The 23,760-nt window shown below is 32.7% G+C and overlaps 2 protein-coding genes across 3 annotated transcripts; both read left to right on the top strand.

The window, feature by feature from the left end:
- The first annotated feature begins 1,087 nt into the window (after nucleotides 1–1,087).
- LOC133678293 (calcium-dependent protein kinase 1) lies at nucleotides 1,088–6,294 on the top strand. Of its 2 annotated transcripts, none has more exons than XM_062100584.1 (9): nucleotides 1,088–1,550; nucleotides 2,581–2,867; nucleotides 3,318–3,461; nucleotides 3,743–3,895; nucleotides 4,386–4,498; nucleotides 4,734–4,856; nucleotides 5,321–5,448; nucleotides 5,545–5,644; nucleotides 6,006–6,294. In XM_062100584.1, the coding sequence occupies exons 1-9, from the start codon at nucleotides 1,177–1,179 to the stop codon at nucleotides 6,087–6,089; spliced, it is 1,506 nt and encodes a 501-aa protein (XP_061956568.1). In that variant the 5' UTR covers nucleotides 1,088–1,176; the 3' UTR covers nucleotides 6,090–6,294. The 2 variants fall into 2 exon arrangements, with proteins under 2 accessions (XP_061956568.1, XP_061956563.1); XM_062100579.1 differs by having other exon boundaries at nucleotides 1,091–1,550; nucleotides 4,689–4,856.
- Nucleotides 6,295–18,347: 12,053 nt separating this feature from the next.
- Nucleotides 18,348–21,667, top strand: LOC133670065 (uncharacterized). The gene is made up of 4 exons (XM_062090528.1): nucleotides 18,348–18,676; nucleotides 18,962–19,114; nucleotides 19,882–19,953; nucleotides 20,601–21,667. Exons 1-4 carry the CDS (start codon nucleotides 18,542–18,544, stop codon nucleotides 21,267–21,269), a joined length of 1,029 nt encoding a protein of 342 aa, XP_061946512.1. The 5' UTR covers nucleotides 18,348–18,541; the 3' UTR covers nucleotides 21,270–21,667.
- The last annotated feature ends 2,093 nt before the right edge of the window (nucleotides 21,668–23,760 follow it).

The following is a 23,760-nucleotide window of genomic DNA, read 5'->3' as shown; positions in this document are numbered from 1 at the left end:
CGAATGCTAGGGGAATGGGTCTATACTAACATACCCACACGCCTAGACTATTTTAGATAGATAGCACTTTTGGTAGGCTCATCCACCTAGCATTTGTTTTTCTTTATTTAAATTTAAATTAATTTAAATAGATTAATTAAGAATATGTTTGGAATGTTTTGCCAGACAGTTCTTCAATTTTAATTGCAATACATTAAAATAAATAAATTAAAAATATTTTAAGAATATTATTTGATAAAATATCATTGATTTTTGCTTGATTTTCAAATAATGTTATTGTTTATTTTTACCTGTATATTTTGTCCTGTATTTAAAATAAAATGAGCTCAATAATTAGACAAAGGTTTCAATTTGAGAAGTATTTTTTATCATTATTTTTAATCATTCAAATTTCTTTGAGTGTGTCTTATTATTGTTTTTAATTTTTATAAAATGAGTCACTTAAAACAAAAAATTATATTGTTTTTGCTAGAATTAAAAATATAGATGAATTATACTAGTAAATTAGTTTGTTTTGATGAATTTTAAATTATTATTATTCTTATAAAAAATATCATTAGTATATAATTAAATAAAAAATAAAGTGCTCCTCACAAATAAAATTATATATCTGTTTCTCAACTTAATTTTTAATTAAAAATAACAAATCATATGTATCAAATTTTAACTTCATAATTAAAACAATATTTATTACTATAAAACAAGTTAAAAATACTTATATATTTTTTATATTTAAAAAATGATCCCACGATAACATATCACAAACCAATTATTTAGTAACACCTACGTTTTTTCATGTTAAAATTTTTTTTTATCCAGGTACTATATTTGCATTGTATAATTCCGCCAATTAGAAAAAATTCTCTAATTAATTAAAATCAAGAATAGCTAATTTAGGTCATTAATTTAATTAATTACATTAAATACTCATGTTTTGGAATTCACAATGTGAATCATATAATTGTTTCCAAATGTAAGCTTTCAACTGGATGGCCAGCTGAAACCACATACGATTTACCATACACTTGTCACACAATAAACCATCCCAGCAAGCCCATTTCAGTAATTCAATACCTCTCCCACACCCTCAACAAGACAAGACTCCTCTCAAATCGCCCCGTCTTAACTCCTCTTTCTTGCATTGACTATCATTTGACCAAAATACCCCTCCCCAAAATGGGAAACTGCAACAGCCTTGCCTCCTCTTCCTCCACCGCCACCACCAACCACCGCAACCCTCCTCCTTCTAATGGTGGCATCAAAGTCCTTCCTCCAAATGCCTCTCCACCACCGCGATCTCAATTCCTCCACCACTCCTCGCCCGCAGTCGGCAGAGTCCTCGGGCGGCCGATGGAGGATGTAAGAAATACATACACATTTGGTCGCGAGGTAGGTCGCGGCCAGTTTGGAGTCACGTACTTAGTGACTCACAAGGAGACTGAACAGCACTTCGCTTGCAAGTCAATTGCTAAACGGAAGCTCATTAATCGTGATGATATTGAAGATGTTCTCCGTGAAGTACAGATCATGCATCACCTTACTGGTCACAGGTCTACAGCACAGTTTCGTTAATTAATTGATTAACAAAAAATTTAGACTTGAGCTTAATTAACTTTAATTGCAGATTTTAATGAGTTTTCTATTTGCTTTTTCGATTGATTGATTGGAGTTGAAAATGTAAAATCTGAGCTGTCTAGCTATTATCTGGTTAATTAGATTGACAAAATTTGAGCAATTTAGTTCCTTTTGTTAATTAAAAATGCAAATTTGAGCTCTTTTAGGTGTCTTTGGTTGATGAAAAGAAATGCAAATTTTTGACCTTGTAGGACTTTGGTTAATTTTTTTAAAACAAATTGCAAAAATTTGTGATCCTTCTTGTTGGTTAGTTAAAAATGCGAAATTTGAGCATTCAAGGGATTTGGTCATTGAAAATTCTCAAAATTTGAGATCCTTAGGTCATTTGTTTGATTAGTAATGTGAATTTGAGCTCATTAGTTCTTTTGGTTGATTAAAAATGTAAATTTGAACATCACCTGTTAGTTTCTGTTTTGATTGATTTGAACTCTTAAAGCCCTTGAGTTTCTTCAAGTAGGAGTGCGATAGGATGGGAGGGGAGGGGATTTGCAAGGTTGGGCATTTTGAAGTTTTTTGATTGATTAGAGATAGTAAGTGAAGATAGTAAGCCTTTTGGTTCTTTGATTAGTTAAAAATGCAATTTTTTGCTCCTTGGGTCTTTGGTTAATTAAAGCAAGTTTAAGTGATTTTTTATTCTTTTGGTTAATTAATTAAAAAAAAAGAAGAAGAAGAAGCAAATTCGAGCTCTTTAGTTCTTTTGGCTATTTAAAAACAAAAAATTGAGCTCTTTAGTTGTTTTGGTTAATTAAAAAATGCAACATTCGTACTTTTAGTTAATTTGGTTAATTAGAACTCCAAATTTGATCCTTAGTTCGTTTGATTAATTAAAACAGAAAATTTGAATTTTTTTAACTTCAGTTAAACAAATATACAACTTTGAGCTGTTTAAATTTTATTGGCTGGTTAAAAATGTGAACTTGAAATTTTTTAGTTTCCATGTATCAGGAATGTAGTGGAATTGAAGGGAGCTTACGAGGATCGGCATTCAGTGAATTTAATAATGGAGTTGTGTGAAGGAGGGGAGTTGTTTGATCGGATAATAACAAAAGGGCATTATTCAGAGAGAGCCGCAGCCAATTTGTGTAGGCAAATTGTAACTGTTGTGCATAATTGTCACACAATGGGAGTGATTCATAGGGATTTGAAGCCCGAGAATTTCCTTTTTTTGAGTACTCATGAGGATTCCCCTTTGAAGGCTACTGATTTTGGGCTCTCTGTGTTTTTTAAGCCAGGTGATAGTTTTATGGTTAATTGAAGGCAGTATAATTGTAATGCTTTGAAGTTATGGACTATTAAATATATTTACTCATTGCACTGTAAGATTCTATCTTATCACTTTGTAATTTAATTAACTGTTTTGTTTTAAAAATGATAAGGTATAGGGATAATTACAAAAATCCTCCTATAGTTTGATCTGAATTTCACATTCCCTCCATACTTTCATAAATTATACTTTCCATTCTGTAGTTTATATGTTCAATAATAGTTTACATCCTTAACAATGCATTTTATTTGAATTTTTTGTTTGATCTAGGATGTAAAGTGTAATTCATGAAAGTATAGAGGGAAAGTGAAATTTAGATCAAACTCTAGGAGGGTTTTTGTAATTATCTCTAAGGTATATTATTACTGATGGCTTACTGGTGATAACTTTTAACTCCACAGTCTGTGTGTGTTTGCAGGAGATGTGTTTAAAGACCTTGTTGGAAGTGCTTATTATGTAGCTCCTGAAGTATTGCGACGAAATTATGGAGCTGAGGTTGACATTTGGAGTGCTGGGGTTATATTGTATATTCTTCTGAGTGGTGTTCCACCATTCTGGGGAGGTGTGGCTTTTGAACTTAATTGAGATTACATAATTTGGATACATTGTTAATGCTGATATCATTGTTTTTATATATGCTATATATTTGCAACATTTCTGAAGAAGATATTTGGCAGAACTTGAATTTTTTCTGGTTGTAAATTAAGTTTGTATTAATAAAGTTGTAGCTAAGATTTCTACTCCATTTTTGGAGTGCATGATGACCAAACTAATTGATAATGTACAATACTTAGATGTGGTGAGTGGTTATGCCTCTCACCTTTTTCTTTGTTTCATATGCAGAGACTGAACAGGCCATCTTTGATTCTATTCTCCGGGGACATATCGATTTCTCCTCTGATCCATGGCCTTCCATATCTAGTAGTGCCAAAGATCTCGTGAAACAGATGCTAAGAGCTGATCCAAAGGAACGACTTTCAGCAGTTGAAGTTCTAAGTAAGTCTTACTCCTTAAGCAAGTTCTTTTTGGAGATAAAAGTGGTTTGAAGGTTTTATTTATTAACTCCTAAAGTTCTGCATTTGATTTCTTCTTCCCTATGTTCTTTTATTCACTGTTTCATATGCCCTCCTTGCAAAAGAAAAAAGTAAGAAAGAAAGAAAGAAAGGAGAAAGCTCCAACTACACTCACACCCCAAATTTTGTGCCATGGTTCATGATTTGGAGTTATGATTGCACGAAGTTCCATGTGCTTGTTTTCATTGTTGTTGGTCGGAACCTGGCATCTTTGCTTGTTCTTGCTTGATCCAAGTGACCAAGCCATCCCCCCTGTAAAAAGAAGATTGGCCACTATTGAGAACTGCCAATATTATCTTCATTTTGCCTCCTTCCCACTCTTTGAATACATGTTGTCCATAGTTTTGCTTCAAGTTCTTTTGCCTTTGTAAATGTTGGAGACTTGATTAGACTAAAAATGTCATGCAATGCAGATCATCCATGGATGCGAGAAGATGGTGCCTCTGATAAGCCTCTTGATATTGCTGTTTTAACTAGAATGAAACAATTCAGGGCTATGAACAAACTGAAAAAAATAGCACTGAAGGTGAGAAATTGTCTCTCTTTGGTTGAAATTTATATTGTCATATTTTTTAATGGATGATCATCCAAAATTGAAAAGTTCAAGCTGGGATGCTATATTGTTTTTCTAAATGCAAAGAAACCCAAAGGATAAAGCAGAAAAGAAAATGTCTTGTCATTCTTATTGTAGAGACAAATGTCTCTTCTTTCTTTAGGTAATTGCCGAAAACCTTTCTGAGGAAGAAATTATGGGCTTGAAGGAAATGTTCAAATCTATGGACACGGACAACAATGGAACAATCACTTTTGAAGAGTTGAAAGCTGGTCTTCCAAAACTGGGTACTAAGCTTTCTGAGTCTGAAGTGAGGCAGTTAATGGAAGCGGTACAATATATTCTTTTCTGTTCTTTATGTCTGCCTGAGCTTAATGGTGCCTTCATGTTCTTTTTTATTCTATTCAAGCACACAGAGCAATTGAGTGTAATCCTGTAGGAGCATTTATCATTCTCAATCCTTATTTAGTGTAAGCAGTCGACTCTTCACAGACAGGAGCTCTAGTTTCTGATCAGGATTAAAGAAGGAAGCCATTAGGATTGAGAACTAATGTGGATATTCATCACATGGACTGTTATAAATTAGGAAAATGGAACCTTTTCTTTCATCTTATAGCTTTAAAATGTAATTATAATGTTCAAGAATGAAGGAATAGCTCAATCAACAGCAGAGAAATCCAACATTTGTCTAAGGCAGATCTTTATGGTTTCCTCAGATACATTAGATGCATGTTTGCTTCTCCTTTTGATGATCTGCTCTGTGGTTCAGATGAGATTGATGAGCTGCTTTTTCAGGCTGATGTTGATGGAAACGGAACAATTGATTACATTGAGTTTATAACAGCTACCATGCACATGAATAGAATGGAAAGAGAGGACCATCTATACAAGGCCTTTGAATATTTTGACAAGGACAAGAGCGGGTATTTACTTTTACTTCTGTATCACTTTGTACTTCTGTGAATATTTCCCCCCTGTACTTGTATATGGACATTGGTTTATCTTGTGTTTGTATATAGGTACATCACAATGGAAGAGTTGGAGCAAGCCCTTATGAAATATAATATGGGTGATTCCAAAACAATAAAAGAGATCATTGCTGAAGTTGACACAGACCATGTGCGTTTCTTGCTTAATCTATGTTTTCTGCTGATTTTGCTTCTTTTGAGGTCAAGGAACAGAAAAATGTAGTTTCGTTTACCAAAACTTGTCTGTGGAACTAATCTCCGGAAGTGATTTGCGTGCACAGTTGTTCCATGCCCTAGAGAATTTGGTTTCTAAAACTGTCATTTAAATTAGTGAGGAACTGGGACCTCATTTACCAAAATAGTCGCAAGAAGCTCCATATTAATTTCTTAAAAGAAGTTTCATCGCCCCTGATAATATTAATTTGCTATGTTGACACTCTGGGAGAATACAACCATATTTCAAAATTGCCTCTTTGAAATCATGAATAATATTTTCTCAACTCCTTTTGCAGGATGGAAGGATTAACTACGAAGAGTTTGTAGCCATGATGAGAAAAGGCAATCCTGAGTTGGCCCCAAACAGACGGCGCAAATGAGCTTGGTGCATTTTGACTTCTCCTGGCATCAATCTGCGAATCAACTACTTATTAATTTACTTATGCTGTTGTATCATGACAAAGATAGATGTTTGACCTCAGTTTGGCCACCTTCTCACAACAAACACTCCTCTTTGGAATCTGTTGTTATCTGCCATCCGCTTTGCACAGAGAAATTGACAAGAGTGGCATCATATTTTGCGCACCTTCCTGTGCCCACATCATATTTACGACTCTTTTTTTTCCAGTCTTCCTAGAACCGACACTGCCTGCTCATTCCAAATTGCACCATTAAATGACCTAGACAATGTAAATTTAAGGTTAATTTAAGTAAATAGTAGATGAATTTGTATAAAAATTAAGTTTAAGTAATAGACTGCTTTAATTTAATTATAGATCTAATTAAATATTTAATTAAGTTTAAAATTATTTTAGTTCAAAATTAAAAAAAATTAATTAAGTGTAAGGATTTAATTAGGCTTTTAATGGGTCAAATAATTTTATTAAGGATTTAATTTGTGAAAATTAATTTTGAAACTAATTTGGGTTTAATTGAAGAGATTGAAATTGTAAAAAATTAAATTTAACTTTTATAAACTTAATTGGATGAAATCATGGATAGGATTGTAAAACAATCAAAGTTTAGAGGTCAATTAAAAGTCAATTGAAAATATTTAGGATCAAGGGTCAAGATGCAAAAGGTATGAAAATACAAGGACTAAAATTGAATGAAATAGGTACTAAATTGAAAGAATTAAAAGTTTAAATGGTCAATTAAAAATGAAATTGAAAATATCCAAAATCAAGAAACATGTTTAAAAAAAAACAATAACATTTTAAAATATTGTAAAGTGAAATTGAATTGGATTTATTATCTAATTGAATCTAAGGTTATCAAATACCATTTTATTTAAATAAAACAGTGTGGTGTAACAATAATAATTTGTTTTTTTTATTAAAAATGATGCGTTTTGTTTAATATTAAAAAAATAAAATAAAGGCCAGATCACATGTGTACTGTTCACTTTGTTCCTTATTTTTCTTACAAGGAAGATGATTTTCACCGAGTGATCACTCCTTTAGCTGCTGTAATACCAGTCCAACGACACTGACCCGATCAGCCTTCCCTCGCTTGTAATAATAAAAAAAAAAAACCTAACCCATTTTTGTTCACACCAGCTGCCGGCCATACATAAAAAAAGAAACCAAAAGAAAAACACATGAACCTCCTCCTAGCATTTGCAACATCCATCATCTTCTACACTGACAGTGCATGATCTTCACCAGCAGCCAACGTGACCTCTTCAACTCCAGCAGCAGTCCAGCATCAGCCTCTGCACCTGCCATCATGCACCTCTTCCCAGCGTAGTTTGCAGCAGCTTCAGCTCCAGCAGCACCTCCTCTGCACCAACATCGTCTTCCTCAGCTTTAGCAGCTGTTCATTAGCAATCCAGCAACTTCATCTCCAGATGCAGTAGTGCAGCCGTGAATGACAACAGGTATTTGTTTTCTCTCTTCTTCTTTTTTTCATTTTCTTGCCTTTTACACGATAAGCTGGGCCTTGTTTCAAGGATATCCTAATGCTGCATTTACTATCATCAATATATGGCCATGAGATTTTTTTAGCTTTGAAAAAAACCTGTAGTGGTTCCTGTTGAAAGCTAAGCTGATTACTGTTGATAAAAATCGATGAAGAAGACTGCAGCAAGAAGGATGAAGAAGTTGCAGAAATTCTGTTAAAACAGTTAAGAAGGCAGTTAAAACCGTTATTTCTGTTTTTCTGTTTTTACTGTTACAAAACTGATTGTAAATCAGTTTTACGTGAGATGATCTTGATTCCTAAAATAAATGAATCAGTTACATGAATTAAGTATAAAAGCAAGGCTGCAGAATTGAAAAATAATAAGAAAAATATACAGAACTTCTTCATTAAACTTCTCTGCACATTCAAGCTTTATTTCTTCTATCATATTCTTCTTCTTCTTCTTCAACAAAATACCAGAACTCAAACATGGTATCAGAGCCACAAACTGATTCCTGAGAGGGGCGTAGACTGTGAAAAAAAAAAAAAGAGATTGATTAAACTGTTAATTACTCAAAAATGGTAGGATCAAGCTCAGCTGGAGGAGACTTAAGAACTCCACAGTTCAATGGCACGAATTATGATTTTTGGGCTGTAAAAATGGAAACTGTCCTCATAGCACTTAATCTATGGGAAGTAGTTGAAGATGGAATAAAGTCTCATCAAGCACCTGAGATTGCAGGAGGATCAGGCGATGAAGAGAGTGAGGCTGATCAAATTATATTGCATGCATCCACGGCATCCAGAGAAGAACAAATCAAGAATGCAAAGGCTTTAAGCCTCATACAAGGAGCATTAACATATGATCTATTCCCACGTATAAGAAATGAGAAAACTGCAAAAGGAGCATGGGACATCTTGAGCAGAGAATTCAGAGGAGATAAAAAGGTTAGAGCTGTGAAACTTCAAGGAGTAAGAGCAGACTTTGAATATTTGAGAATGACAGAAAGTGAAAGCTTAGATGGTTATCTAGCTAAATTCTTTGCAACTATAAACAACCTAAAATCATTAGGTGAAGATGTATCAGAAAACAGAATTGTGCAGAAATTATTAATGAGTTTAAGCAGAAGATATAAATCCATTGTGTCTATAATTGAAGAGACACGTGATCTTGAAGTTCTAAGAGCAGAAGAAGTCATTGCTTCTGTTAAAGTATATGATAAGAGGGAGGATCTGCATGATGAAAGGGATAAGCTAAGAGGAACAGAAAAAGCCTTTAGCAGTTTTAAAATTGGAAACAATCAAGCTTACAATTCTCACAAGAGTTTCCAAGGCAGACCTACACAAAAATGGCAACCACAAGACAGGAGGGGATCAAACTGGAATCCAAACAGAACTCTGAATTACAGCAACTCAAACTGGAATAACACTAGTGGTGGGAGCAGTCAAGCAGGAGAAAAACCACAGTGTCAAGTTTGTCAAAAACATCATTTTGGATTGTGCAGGCATAAAGGAAAACCAAGATGTGGAAGATGCAATCGGTTTGGCCATATTACAAAAGATTGTGAAAGTCAGAATCACAAACAACTTGCAAATTATGCTAAAGAAGAAGGAGTCATCACTGGAACCATGTTCTATGCTTGCCATGCTGCAAGTTTGCAAGACAAAAAGATATGGTTTGTGGATAGTGCCTGCAGCAATCACATGACTTCTCAAGAATCTGAATTAATCAACATTGATAGATCAGTAACATGCAAAGTGAAGATGGGCTCAGGAGACCTTGTACAAGCTACTGGAAAAGGTACATTGGTTGTGGAAACTCAGCATGGGAAGAGATACATAAAAGAAGTGTTGCTTGTTCCCGGATTGGATGAAAACTTACTAAGTGTAGGGCAGATGATGGAGCATGGCTATTACATTCTGTTTGGAGGTAACAAGGCAGTAATATTTGATGATGAAAGCCTCAACAATGTTATAGCAATAGTAATCATGGGAGGAAATCGATGCTTTCCACTTTCACTTGAAAGTATTACACCTGCAGCAAGGAAAGCTTCAGTGACTGAGGATTCCTGGATATGGCATAGGAGACTTGGACACTTGAACTTTGCCAGCATGAAGAAGATGCAGCAGAAAGAGATGGTGTGTGGACTTCCTGCTCTGACTGAAGTAGAAGATGTTTGTGCAGGCTGTGCATCAGGCAAACATCACAGGGAGAAATTCATCAAAGAGCAAGTGTGGAGAGCAAGCAATCCACTGGAATTGATCCACACTGATCTGTGTGGACCAATGCAGAATGACTCTGTGGGAGGAAACAGATACTTCATCACATTCATTGATGATTACTCAAGAATGTGCTGGGTATACTTTCTCAGAAATAAATCTGGTGCACTGAATGTATTCAAGAAATTCAAAGCATTCGTTGAGCTGCAAAGTGGACACAAATTGAAGAAGCTGAGAAGTGACAGAGGAGGAGAATATACTTCTAAAGAATTTGAAGAGTTCTGTGAGAAGCAAGGAATGGAGAGGCAATTGACAGTTGCATACTCCCCTCAACAGAATGGAGTTGCAGAAAGAAGAAACAGAACAATTTGTGAGATGGGGAGATCTATGCTGATAGAGAAAGGAATGCCAGTAACCTTCTGGGCAGAAGCTGTTAATACAGCTGTGTATATACAGAACAGATGTTATACAACATCTGTTGCAGAAAAGACTCCTTTTGAAGCCTTCACGGGAAGGAAGCCAGGAGTCAAGCATTTGAAGGTGTTCGGTTGCTTGTGTTACACACATATCCCAGCATCACTAAGGCAGAAATGGGATAGCAAAGCTGGAAAGGGAGTGTTTGTTGGATATGGAAGCTGTGAAAAAGGGTATAGGATATATGATCTGAAAACTAAGAAGATTGTTCTCTCAAGAAGTGTGATTTTCAGTGAAGATAAAGCGTGGAATTGGAAGGGAAAACTGATGAACCAAATCCACTTGTCCTTCAATCATGAAGGAGGTATAATTGAAGGTGAGAATCTTGAGGAACACACTTCTGAAATTCAACCCGACAATGTTGAACATTGCAATCAAAATCCTATAGTTGAAGAGTCAGCCGAGAAGATTGATAGTGTTAACAGTCAACAATCTTCACCAAGCTCTACTCCAGTGAAACTGAAGACCTTGGAAGACATATATGCAAGGTGTCACATGTGCATCATAGAACCCGAGAATTATCAAGAGGCTACTGGGGATAAAGCCTGGCAGGAGGCTATGAAGGAAGAATTGGAAGTGATAGAGAAGAACAATACTTGGGAATTAGTGGAAAGACCAAGTGATAAACCTGTTATAGAAGTGAAATGGGTGTATAAAACCAAGCTTCATCTTGATGGATCAGTTCAGAAACACAAGGCTCGACTTGTAGCAAAGGGTTATGCACAGAAATCTGGAATTGATTACAATGAAACCTTTGCACCAGTAGCAAGGTTAGATACAATTCGAACTCTCATTGCACTTGCAGCACAGAAGGGATGGAAGTTGTTTCAATTGGATGTCAAGTCAGCATCCCTAAATGGTGTACTTGAAGAAGAAGTATATGTTGAGCAGCCTGAAGGGTTTGAAGTAAAGAATGCAGGACACAAAGTTTACAAACTAAAAAAGGCTTTGTATGGATTAAAACAGGCACCGAGAGCCTGGTATAGTGAGATTGATACATATCTCTCTATGTGCAATTTTAAAAGGAGTGGAAGTGAAGCTACTCTATATACAAGATCAGACATGGAAGGAAATTTGATCATAGTTTCAATCTATGTTGATGACATAGTGTACACTGGCAGCAGTGAGAGGCTTCTCAATGAATTCAAAAGGGAAATGATGTAGAGATATGAGATGTCTGATCTTGGACTTCTTCACCATTTTCTTGGCATGGGGATACTGCAAACCAATCGAGGAGTGTTTATTCATCAAGGGAAATATGCCAAATCTCTGCTCAGTAAGTTTGGACTTGATGATTGCAAACCAGTTTCCATTCCCCTGGCCACTGGAGAGAAACTGAAGAAGAAAAATGGAAGTGAGTTGGCGGATGAAAGTCTTTATAGAAGAATAGTAGGAAGTCTACTATATTTGACAGCTACAAGACCTGATCTAATGTATGCTGCAAGTTTATTATCAAGGTTCATGACTGGACCTACCAAGATTCACATGGGAGCTGCAAAAAGAGTTCTAAGATATGTGCAAGGAACTCTCAGTTATGGGATTGAATATGTGAGGGAGCAATCAGCAACTCTCATTGGATTTTGTGATGCAGATTGGGCAGGAAGTGAAGATGATAGCAGGAGTACTTCGGGCTATGCATTCAGTTTTGGAAGTGGAGCATTCTCCTGGTCTTCTGTAAAACAAAACACAGTAGCATTGTCAACTGCAGAAGTTGAGTATGTCTCAGCATCTGAAGCAACTGCTCAGGCTATTTGGCTACGGTTTGTGCTTGATGATTTTGGGGAAATGCAAGCTGAAGCAACACCCTTGTTCTGTGATAACATGTCAGCAATCTCGATGGCTAAGAATCCAGTTTTTCATCAGAGAACAAGACACATAAACAGAAAGTATCACTTTATAAGAGAGGCTCTGCAAGAAGGAGTAATTGATGTCAAGTTCTGCAGAAGTGAAGAACAACTTGCAGACATCTTCACAAAGGCATTACCCAAAGACAGATTTAAGAAATTAAGACTGGATCTTGGAGTTAAATCAGTAAACAGCTTAGGAGAGGCTGTTGAAAGCTAAACTGATTACTGTTGATAAAAATCGATGAAGAAGACTGCAGCAAGAAGGATGAAGAAGTTGCAGAAATTCTGTTAAAACAGTTAAGAAGGCAGTTAAAACCGTTATTTCTGTTTTTCTGTTTTTACTGTTACAAAACTGATTGTAAATCAGTTTTACGTGAGATGATCTTGATTCCTAAAATAAAGGAATCAGTTACATGAATTAAGTATAAAAGCAAGGCTGCAGAATTGAAAAATAATAAGAAAAATATACAGAACTTCTTCATTAAACTTCTCTGCACATTCAAGCTTTATTTCTTCTATCATATTCTTCTTCTTCTTCTTCAACAAAATACCAGAACTCAAACAGTTCCTGCTTTCACAACTCCTGTTATGATGTCAAATCTGTGTTTTCGATGCAATAAGAAATAAGGGAAAGAAAGCTTGCTTTGTTTTGATTTTTAGGCAGTGTTGAATCTAGGTGTAAGATTTGTAAGTCAATTATGGTTGTTGTTATTCCTTCTTCTTTTTTTATGCATGGATTATGGGCAGAAGCTGGCAAGTTCATTATATCTACTGTTTTGATCTTTCAAAAGTGAAAGAGAGTAATTATTTTTGTTTATGGGTCAAGCTCCAAGTTCCATTTGTTTTGTATGCAAAACTGGTTTAAATGGCATTTTATGCTCCGTTTCTTATTGAAATAAATTCTGAGGAATGTTGTTGAATAAAATAGCATGTTTGATCTGTTAAATGCATAAATTTGCTTCCTTATTTTGTTCATGGGTCAGGCTTTGTTTTCTTTGGGTTTTTTGTGGATTCAGGTTGGCCTCTTTCGGTTTGTATCACGCCCGTTTAGAGATTTTTAGGCTTGCTTTCTCATGGGCTACACTTTTTCTTAAAAATAGATTTTTGGGCCATATTGTTGGCCCAGTATTACTAGAGCTTAACCCGTGTGGCTGGGTTGGACTCTTCAAACCGTAAGACCATGCTCGGCTTGTGCAAATTTTACAAGGAAAAATAATATATTTTTAGTTTTTAGGCCGTGTTTAACGAATTTTTAACAGTTTTTTTATTATTCTTTTTTATATTTTTGTCAAATAAAATCTAAATAATTTTTAAAAACTCTAAAAAATTTCAGAGAACATTTTAAATTTATGAATTCCTTGCATGTTTTTCAATCATTTCATTTAACATTCAAGTTGTAAACTTAAATTTTAAAATACTGACTCAGTATTAAATATATTTGTTTTTTTTAATTTTAAAAAAAAAATTCCTTATTTAAAAAATAAAAAATATATTTTTTTATTTATATTCATACAAACAAATTCTAAAAAATCTTCATTCATTTATAAAAAATAGAAATTATATTTTTATTATACTTTGAAAAATATCAAAATCAATCAATAAGTGTCATAACAAGTTTATGATTATCCATTAGGATTTAACCTATAATTTTTAAAACACTAAAAAAATCATTTATTTAATTAATATTTGGGGTATGAATTTTACAATGTAATGCATATTTCCAATGTTAAATTAAATGAATGGACAAAAATAAAATGTTAGAAATTAATTGTAAACTTTAATATTTGAAGGTATAAAATTTCACTGTAAAATATATCTTCATGTATTAAAAATAAAAAATAAAAATAAATACACTATTAAAATTTGAACTTTAGAAGATTATGTTTTAGTCTCGTAAGATAATGATCTTCTTATTGAAGATAATCTTTCTTAAACTTTAGATGAACCAACAAATAGAAACACGAATTATAAAAACAATCAATCAATAATGCATTTTATAACAGGTAAAGTGCACTGGAGTGATGTATCTTTTTCGTGCAAAACTAATTTTCTTATCCAAGTTCTTGCAGACCAGTAGGTTTTCAAGTAACCATAATATTATATGGCGAATCCTAAAACCTTCAAATCATATTTTTATGATTAATTCCAACACTTCTAAAAAAACCTCGATTTAAGAGAAAAACTTTTCAATTAACGTCGTGCATGCCACGACAAGAAGCATGATTTTTTAAATCAATACCTGATATAATTAAAACAAGCATTTACAAAAATAAAAATTTAAATGATTAAAATCAATTAGAATATATATATATATATATATATATGCGCCAAAATTCACCTTGCTTATTCATTTGTTTTCTAAAGAAAACAAGTCTTTTTTATTCGAAGAATGATTTTTTAAATAAAATCTTAACATCATGTGAAAATTAGATTTCAATTTAAAAAAATCATGTTGTGATATTTTTGATGCAATAGTATAAAAAATAAAAAAGTGATTAATTTTTTAAAATTATAAAAAATATTCTCATTAAATGTTTTTTTTTTAAATATGCATAGTAGATTCATATAATGTTTTCTTATAAATTAATTTACAATATTGCCATAAAATGTTCTAATCTTATTTTAAAAGTAAGACATAATTGAATGGTGTTTTAAATTTTATTGTAATAGTATTCATGAAAAAAGTATTTTATCCTAAAAAAACAAAGCAATTAAAAAAAATTTAAAAAATAAAAGGTCAGGTGCTCTAGGCTTTAAAAAGCTACGCCCACTCACCTAACCTTAAAAAAAAAGCCTAAGAGCTTCGAATTGGTAGACCAGATCTATACACCACTTTTTTAATCAAAATAGATGACATGTTGTTCATTTATTTTTTTTAGATTCCACGTTGAGTTAATAGTGTATCGTCGCTTGATTCAATTTCTGACCATCAAATGTTGCATTAAGTGGATGAAAAAATAAGGTCCAACATATATAGACCTTAAAAATAGAAATGTCTAATTATTTCCATCTAAAAATATTCTAGAAAGCTCAATAAACTCATTAACAATTGCAAAACACCATTCAATATATCTAAAAACACAAAATCAATCTGGAAAAATTTCAAGGCTGGCTTTGCCCTTTTTTTTTAAATGATTAAAGACCTAAAACCACCTCAATAGAACCACCCCAAAATCAATCTGGAAAAATTTCAAGGCTGGCTTTGCCCATTTTTTTTTAAAATGATTAAAGACCTAAAACCACCTCAATAGAACCACCCCATAAAAACAAACTTATTGGTACCAAGTCATTATTTTTCATGGCTAAAATGTGTTCGTATTAGATCTTTATCTCTTTTAACTTTTTTCTAGCGACTATTACTATATATATATATATATATATATATATATATATATATATATATATATATATATGTTGTTTTAGTTTTTTATTCTAGTAACTTTTCCCCGCATTGTTGCAAACAATTTTTCAACAATGTAATTAAATCTCGCAAAGTCCATTAGGTCACCTTGGTGACCAGTCAACTCAATATCTAAACCAAGCTGAGTTTCAAAGTAAATCGAGTGGGAGCTGATCTAGTATGGGCCAACTAACATAACAAGCGCACTTGTGACTTGATTGATCCAAGCAAAACTTGATTTAACTTTAAAATATTTAAAATGACATTAATTTCATATTTGTTTATAAAAAAATTGAAATGATAAAGTTTTTGATTGACTTGGATCACATCAAGCTAACCTGTCTAACTCGTGATCTAAGTTATGGCCCTAATCAGGTTTAATAACCTTGCTTTGGGGAATCCATTTTTTGTTTAGTTAAACTACTATAAAAATAGACATTTGAAGTAAATACAATGAATAAAATTACAAATAAAAAATGTATTATCTTAATCTAAACCTCATTTCCTTATTATTGCATCTCTTTATTATTTTAACGAAATCATGTGTTTTAATTGTAAGTATTATTTTTTGAATAAAAACTTATCATGGTCTCAAAAGAAAGTCTAAAAAATATATTAAAATAATGTCTTTATATTTTATATGTGATTAAAAGGGATAAAATTAATAAATATAATAAAATCATGTAAAAAATTCATCAAAAGATATAAATAAGAGATTCATTTTCATTGAGTACTCATGAATAATTTTTATTTTTTTTTAATTTTTGCATATTAGGTACATAATAATTGAAAAAAAAATTGTTAATATTCTCATAAAAAACTATAATATTATTTAAGAATCATGAAAAAAATTGAATAGTAATTTAAATCATGTGAAGCTTATATATATAAAAAAATGCATTTCAATTAAAATTATATTAAAAAAACTAGAAAAAAAAACAGAAAAAGGCTAGGCACCTAGGCCAAAAAGATGAGACCCCAATAGAAAGAAAACTTATAAAACATGGGTCTGGTTTGCGCACTGACCTTCTTTTTTTATTTTTCTTCTTAAAGAAAAAAGATACGTCGTCTACCCTTATTTAAAAATAAAAATAAAGCAAAAGACACATTATTTGCTTACCCATGTTCCAATGATTGGAGAGGTGGTCAGAAAATCAAGCTATGTTTTTTGAATTATTTTTTAAAATTAAAATAAAATTTATTCTAATCTATAATTTCATATAAGACCAATTCACTCAGGTCTCTTAGTGAAACTAAATCAAACAATTAAGTGGCGACTTCTCGACCCCAACATCCTGTTATGTCGCACGTGCACATGCAACAATTATTATGGATTCAAACAAAATACTAAGCATATAATATATTAAACTTAAACTAAAATCATATAAGTTACTTACTTATTGAATCATTTAGAATCTAATCAAGCTAAATATTTGTTATTATCAAAGATCAATCATTTATCCTTACGGCTTTATTATTAATTTCTTGTTGTAAATAAAATGTTGTTAATAAACCTCCCAAATCCCAACAATACCTACCTTATTTTATTGCATTTCTTAACAAGATCCACAAACTTAAAAAAATATTACTCTATAAAGATTGGACTTAAGCTCTAGAGTAGGAAGAAAAAAACAAATAGGAAAAACATAGCTTAAAATTAAGGAGAATAAAATGAAAAACCAATGTGAAAAAGAGTTCACAAAATTTTATCTAAAATATTATTTCTTCAACTCTTTTTTACGGTGGATATTTTTAACCAAAACTGATGCAAAATTAATTCTAATAACTATTAGAATAAATCCCCATTATTTTTCTTTAGTTACCCTCCATAAAAAAATATCCTGGTAGTTTTTTAGCTTGAAATTATGACATAAAAAATTGTTCAAGATAAAAAGAAAAAAAAAAGTTGAATATCTTTCCTTGCCCACTCAATTCAGTCCCTGTTCTAGTAAGAAAAAAAGGTAGAATATTTGTCTCATGATCAAATTCAACTCTAATGTTCAATTATTTTAAATTAATAAAATTTTATTTTATTTTATCAAATGAAATATCAACATGGTATAAAAATTTTCACTTGATATCACAAAATCCTTATAGCTAAGCAACCAGAACGAGCCATGCATTGATCAAGAACCAAAATATTTATCCGATATCATAAGATCCTTATAACTAAATAATTAAAACAAACCATCAAATCTAATCTCAAATCAACGCATCACAAAAGATTAAATTAAAAAAAGATATGGGATCTAATAAAAAAAGCCAAAGAACCTTAAAAAAGAGAGACAATGAGGTTCAAGGTGTGTTTTAAAGAGCTTATATTCCTGTTTTTTGGTGTTTTTTAAAAGTGTTTTTATTTGAAACTGTCTACTTTTTAGTGTTTTTTATTATTATTTTGATGTACTTATATAAAAAAAATCTGAAAAAAATTATTTTAATATATTTTCAAAAGAAAAATTATTTTGAAAAGCACTCTACAACACAAACTCAAACATATGGTTAAGAGGTGTTTGAGATTGTGGTGCATAGTAGTACTTTTCAAAATAATTTTCACTAAAAAATATATTAAAATATTATTTTTTTTATTTTTGATATCAGTACATGAAAATCTATAATAAATATTAAAAATATTAATTTAATACTTTTTAAAACAAAAATATTTTTTTAAAAATATCTAATAAGATTGGTGATACATCCTACAGTTGCAATGGTGAATTTGTCGCACCTGAACTTATCGGACGCCAATCCCCCGTTACCAAACACCCACCACTCAGAAAATTAAATAACAACCACATTTTAAATTCCCCATCCACAAGCACAGACCGCCTCTCTTCAACTGCCAAACACGCAGCCTTTCCCTCATAGAAAGCCCGCATTGAATGAATTAGGGTTTTCTTTTTTCAATTTCCCCTAAACTGTGTATGTGAATTCAAAGCAATTAATCAATAAAAATCCACATGCTAATAATTAGGGTTTTTAATCAGTCCCGATGTTGAGCTTATCTCAACAACCCATTTCTGCTCCTTCAATACCCAACCTTAGGGTTTTTAATCGACCTCGAAATCACTCTCTTTTTGCGAGGAATAATCGGATCTTTGAATACAATTCGAAGCTACCAAAGCTTGTAAGTTCCATTTTTTTCTCCAATTTTTCATTTTAGTTGTAGCTTTTTAGTTTAAGATTAGTAGTTAGGTCTTGTTTGGTTGCTGTGAGAATGCAAAGGAAAGAGAGGAACTTGAAAGTTGGAATCTTTTTTATTGATTTAGGAGCTGAAGGTACTTAAAAATGCACTAACTTGAGCTAATAAAAGGCTATTTTTTTAAGAAAAATGAACCTAATTGGGACCTTTTCTTTTAATCAGTGAATAAGTGTCTAGTTTATCGTTTTTATTTTGTGGATTATGTTGCAGAAATGGAGAATTTCGTTCTTTAGAAATGAGGAAATTTCTCAGGTAAATCCTGGGTCTGATAGTGTTGAACGCTACGTGCCTGAGGAATTGGTGAAGCCTGAATTGGATAACTCTACGAATGTTAAAGGAGATTGGATATCGAGTCTTCGAGAGGTATGGTTTTTCTGATTTTTATTGATTTTTATTGATGTTATGGTACTTTTAATTGTTTTTATAGTTGCCATTTCAATCTTATTTGTGTTGCTGTTTATATGAAATTACTGAGTTTGGTACGGCGGAGCTGAGTGGTGGGAAAAATCTAGATGGTGTTAGTTTTATGGTTGTGGCTTGGGTGAATTTTAGTTGTGGGTTCATGTGATGCATGCCTTTCCTGCTATTTAAATGAAGATGTAGTAGATTTCCACTCAGGTATTATAATATTTAAGTGGTTAAGATCACTGAAGATCCCATGTTCGCATTTCAGCAAGGTAAATGTCTTGGTAATTGTTGAGTCTGTGAGTTAATTAATTTACGAACAGATTCTTCATTTTGATAATCAGGACTTGCATACTGACCTCAGCTCGTATATAATTTGGGTGGATTTGACCATTATGATTGTTGGCTCACTTGAAATCATAAGTGATGGGATTGAGATTTGATCAAAAAGTATATTTTGAACAAATTATATTATACCAAAGGCTGCAATCTTTTTCATGCAAAATTGATGGAAAAGGGAGGAAAAAAGAAAGAAAGAAGGAAAGAAAGGCCGTCTCTTTCAAAATAATTAAATGGAGCATCATGTGTCTGTCTTATTTCTGAAAGTTGAAACAATGTAAATACTACTCTTGTTAGGAATATAATTTTGGCTATCAAGATAAACATATATGTTTCCAGTAAAATATTATTTGGAAATCTCATTATTTAGTTTGTAAATGTTTCAGGCTGCTCATGTAGTGTTGAGGGCATTTGGGAGCCGGTGGACTGTACCATGGACAGCAGAGACCATAGTTCAGGTTAGCCTTTTCCACTTAATTACTCTTTGATGGACATCTGGGAAATAGCAACTAGATAGTCAGCTTTTGTAGCTGTCAATAAATTACAAGGAGTTATTAGTTGTTAAGAAAATGAAAATGTACACAAGAACCATAAATTTTTGTTAGTTGATTCCCAATGGCTTTTGCTGGCTTTGTCATGGAATTTTTTCTTCAATTTTGTACCACCAGGTGCAACAGTTGAACTTCTGTGCATTGCTTGCTTCCTGATCAGGGCTCTCTAGAATCTCCTTTTTTGTGTTTTTGTGGTGATTGTTGTTTATATCTCACAGTGTCAACAAATAGCTAAATTCTTATTTAGATTGGAATTGAATGAACAAAACTTTTTCAAAATGCGTTACAGTAATGCCAATATGTCATGAAATGGTCATCTACCATGCAAAGTTTCCTTGCAAGTTGAAACTGAAACCTTAAGGATGTAATTGGGAATGAAATAATTGTAGTTGGAGTCATCTGGATTTTCTTTCATAAGATACCAAAAGCAGGACCATTTTGTTATGAACTTGTCAAATATATTTTTGATAGTAACCATTTCACCCAAGTTAAATCGTAGATACTAATTAAGATTGAAAGTGAGGACGGTAACTGAGCAATATTCGGTGATGCAGGTGATGCTTCTCTGGGTTGTTTCATTCTGGTTCATAGGGTCCTGGGTGATTCCTTTTGCAGCACACATTGCAGGTTTCAACAAGGAATCTCTAACATTTAGAGGTCAAGCTTTGTTCAGCCTTGTGACTGATGTGACTGAAGGCCTTGCTGGAATTGCAATTCTTCATCGTTGTCTGTCTCGATTCCGTCCCCTTTCATCTGATTGGTTTAGGTTCAGGCTGAAAGGGAACTGGGTGTTTGACGTTGCTCTTGGATGTCTCATGTTTCCACTAGTTAACCGGCTTTCACAGTTCAACCTTAGCCTATTGCCTATTCTGCCTTCAACACCTGTCACCCTCTCAAGTGTTGAGCAGTCAATTGCAGCACGGGATCCAGTGGCGATGGCACTGTATGCAATAGTAGTTTCAGTTTGTGCTCCTGTATGGGAGGAAATAGTCTTCCGGGGTTTCCTTCTCCCATCCTTGACCAGGTACATGCCAGTCTGGTGTGCAATATTGGTGAGTTCAGTTGCCTTTGCGCTAGCACATTTTAATGTACAGAGAATGCTACCGCTTATTTTTCTTGGAGTGGTGATGGGTGTTATATTTACAAGGTCACGGAATTTATTGCCATCTATGCTTCTTCATAGCCTCTGGAATGGTTTTGTATTCTTGGATTTAATGAAATAGCTCCTTAGCTTTGTACCTCACATATACATTTACCGGTTGGTCACCTGTCAATGGAACATAGGCACAGGCTGGTGTTGTGGAGCCATATGCTCCTCGAAGGGAAATTGAGCATGGGGTTTCTGAGAAGACTGCAGCTTTGGCAATGTTGATCAACCAATGTCTTCTTCTATATAGGTCCACCAACAGAATGCAAGTTAGTATTAATTGACAGAGATTCATAAGCCCCTCTATTATGTCTTTTCACTTGTAGAATTAGTCCATTACATCTTTCAGTCAGGCCTGTAATTATACTAGGGACAATAAGGGAGAAAGGATAATCCTTTTTCTTCCCGACAGTATCTTTCTTGTTAGCTTTGTAAAATACTGTGTTGCTAAATGGGATCCTCTCTTTTTCCTCCTTTTGTTTTGTTGTTTTTAATTTTTTTTTCTGGTTCTTCTTTGACATGGTAGAAATTTATGGCCATTTTCTGATACTCTATAATCTATATGTCCACGAAAAAAAGAAGAAAGTAATCGCCAATTGGAATTTAGAGAACATAACTATCACAAATAAGAATTCGAGACCATAACAGTTTAAAGCAGTAAACTGGAAAGCAAAAAAAAGGACTGAAAATGCCAGAAGTGGGATTCGAACCCACTAATTATAAATGTGTTGTATAATCTCAAAATTACACTGTGAAATCTTTGTTTATCTATTATAAATAAGCAGTTGTGAACGCTTGAATTCGCATCCATAATTCCAGTGTAACATCTTTGTTTATGAGAGAAATAGAGACAGCTTCAAAAAAATCCTTGCTTCGGGGGTATCAAAGAGAGGTTTTGAATTTGTTCGGAAATTGAACCAAACAAAATGCTTTAGTTGAGTTGGCTCTAGTCACATATCTGCTTATGAGACCAAAGTCACTCTTCAAGTTTCAATGAAACATGGATTCAAGCTCAAGGTCAGACCATGCAGAATGCAATTAAAACACCCTGAATCTAGGTCCATATTGGATTTGCCCTGTCGATTTTGATTTTTGAAAGCACATCACTGATACTAAACAGCCCCTTAATTTGATGAATGCAATTTTTTTTTAATTAATGTGGATGTATAGGTGAGCTTGCACGCATCTCGACTAATCCTACAAGTCCTGAAGTTAACGACTATATAAGTCTCCGGTAAACCTAAGGTTTGTGGAACTCGAACTGGTGACCTTTAAAAAGCAAACTCAAGACCTAAACGGTTAAACTACACCCAGAAGCCCTGGCATGTAATAACATTGCCCGCACAATCTTCCTAGAATCTTAGGGGGGCATCTAGGTACCCTTTTAAAATAACACATTCCATTAACTTGATATCTAAACATTTTGTCTAGTATATGTGGATCTTTTCCGTATTTTTTGTATGTATATATATGTGATTCAATGTGGTTAAATATTTTTTTATATAAAAAAATTTATATATGCAAGCTTTTAATAAAAAAAAATTATTGATAATAAATGAAGATGAATATAAAAAATAGAGAAATATATATAAATCATTTGAACCGGTTGTGTTTAATGATTTTGTTTGCTAAAATAAAATTTTTATTTAATCAAATGATTATAGAAATAGACACACATGAAATTGACTGAATAAAATAAAAGAGAAAAAAAATATTATTTAAGGTTACACATATTAAAAATATTATTTCAAAATAAATATTTTCTATTTATACAAAATACAAAAAGAAAAAGTTATAGATGAATTAGAATAATCTCTTCAAAAACTAAATGTATAAAAAATAAGTAAGAAATAACCTTTATTTAAAAGAGGCTAAATAAAAAAAATAAAAGAAAGAATGAGTATTAATTTCAATCAAAAATAAAAAATTATTTTGAACAAAAAAAGCATAAAAAAAACAATTTTTTTTAAAAGAAAAGAAAAGGCCAAATGCTCCTAAACTTGGCAAGCAAGGCCAGTGCATCTGACCCATTTAGTAAGGGTCAACGCGTTGTCTTATTTTGCTTAAATTCTAACTATTATGGATGTTGAAAAATCAGGGTTGAATATTTTTTTGACCCAAAAACCTATTTTTCAATCTATTTTGATCTAAAATAACTAGAAAACATCCTAGATACCTTGATAAATCCATATATGACATCAAAAAAATCAAAAAATATTTTTAAAAATCAAAAACCAAAAATCTTCTTGAGTTTAGATCTATTTTTTAAGGAACTTTCAAGGTAAAAAGAAAAACTTAAGTTGAACTCCCCTCATCAAATGAAATCATTTGACATAAAAATCAACTGTTTTTGTGATCAAAATAAGTGCCAATGATGTTCTTCTCTCTTCACCGCTTGAATCTGACCATCTCTCTCTTTTCTCTTTCAAACCAGGGATTAAAAAAATATTGAGGGACTAAAGAGGTATAATATGTAAAGTTTGAGGACTAAAATGAACTTGTTTTGAGAACTTTGAAACTATCATTCATTTGTGGTGTCTTTTTCACTATAGTCTCTTGTTTTTTAA

This window comes from Populus nigra, chromosome 1 (genome assembly GCF_951802175.1).
Source record: "Populus nigra chromosome 1, ddPopNigr1.1, whole genome shotgun sequence".
NCBI lineage: Eukaryota > Viridiplantae > Streptophyta > Magnoliopsida > Malpighiales > Salicaceae > Populus > Populus nigra.
Note: the sequence above shows the minus strand (reverse complement) of the source record. Positions and strands in the feature narration are given on the sequence as shown.

What these genes read in the sequence shown, in the direction of transcription:
- LOC133670065 (XM_062090528.1), top strand. Translation starts at nt 18,542, where the DNA reads ATGTTGAGCTTATCTCAACAACCCATTTCTGCTCCTTCAATACCCAAC. An exon ending in GGATATCGAGTCTTCGAGAG is followed by an intron (nt 19,115 to 19,881) that starts GTATGGTTTTTC and finishes TAAATGTTTCAG; the next exon opens with GCTGCTCATGTAGTGTTGAG. An exon ending in CAGCAGAGACCATAGTTCAG is followed by an intron (nt 19,954 to 20,600) that starts GTTAGCCTTTTC and finishes TCGGTGATGCAG; the next exon opens with GTGATGCTTCTCTGGGTTGT.
- LOC133678293 (XM_062100579.1), top strand. Translation starts at nt 1,177, where the DNA reads ATGGGAAACTGCAACAGCCTTGCCTCCTCTTCCTCCACCGCCACCACC. An exon ending in CTCTGTGTTTTTTAAGCCAG is followed by an intron (nt 2,868 to 3,317) that starts GTGATAGTTTTA and finishes GTGTGTTTGCAG; the next exon opens with GAGATGTGTTTAAAGACCTT. An exon ending in CTGAAGTTGACACAGACCAT is followed by an intron (nt 5,645 to 6,005) that starts GTGCGTTTCTTG and finishes CTCCTTTTGCAG; the next exon opens with GATGGAAGGATTAACTACGA.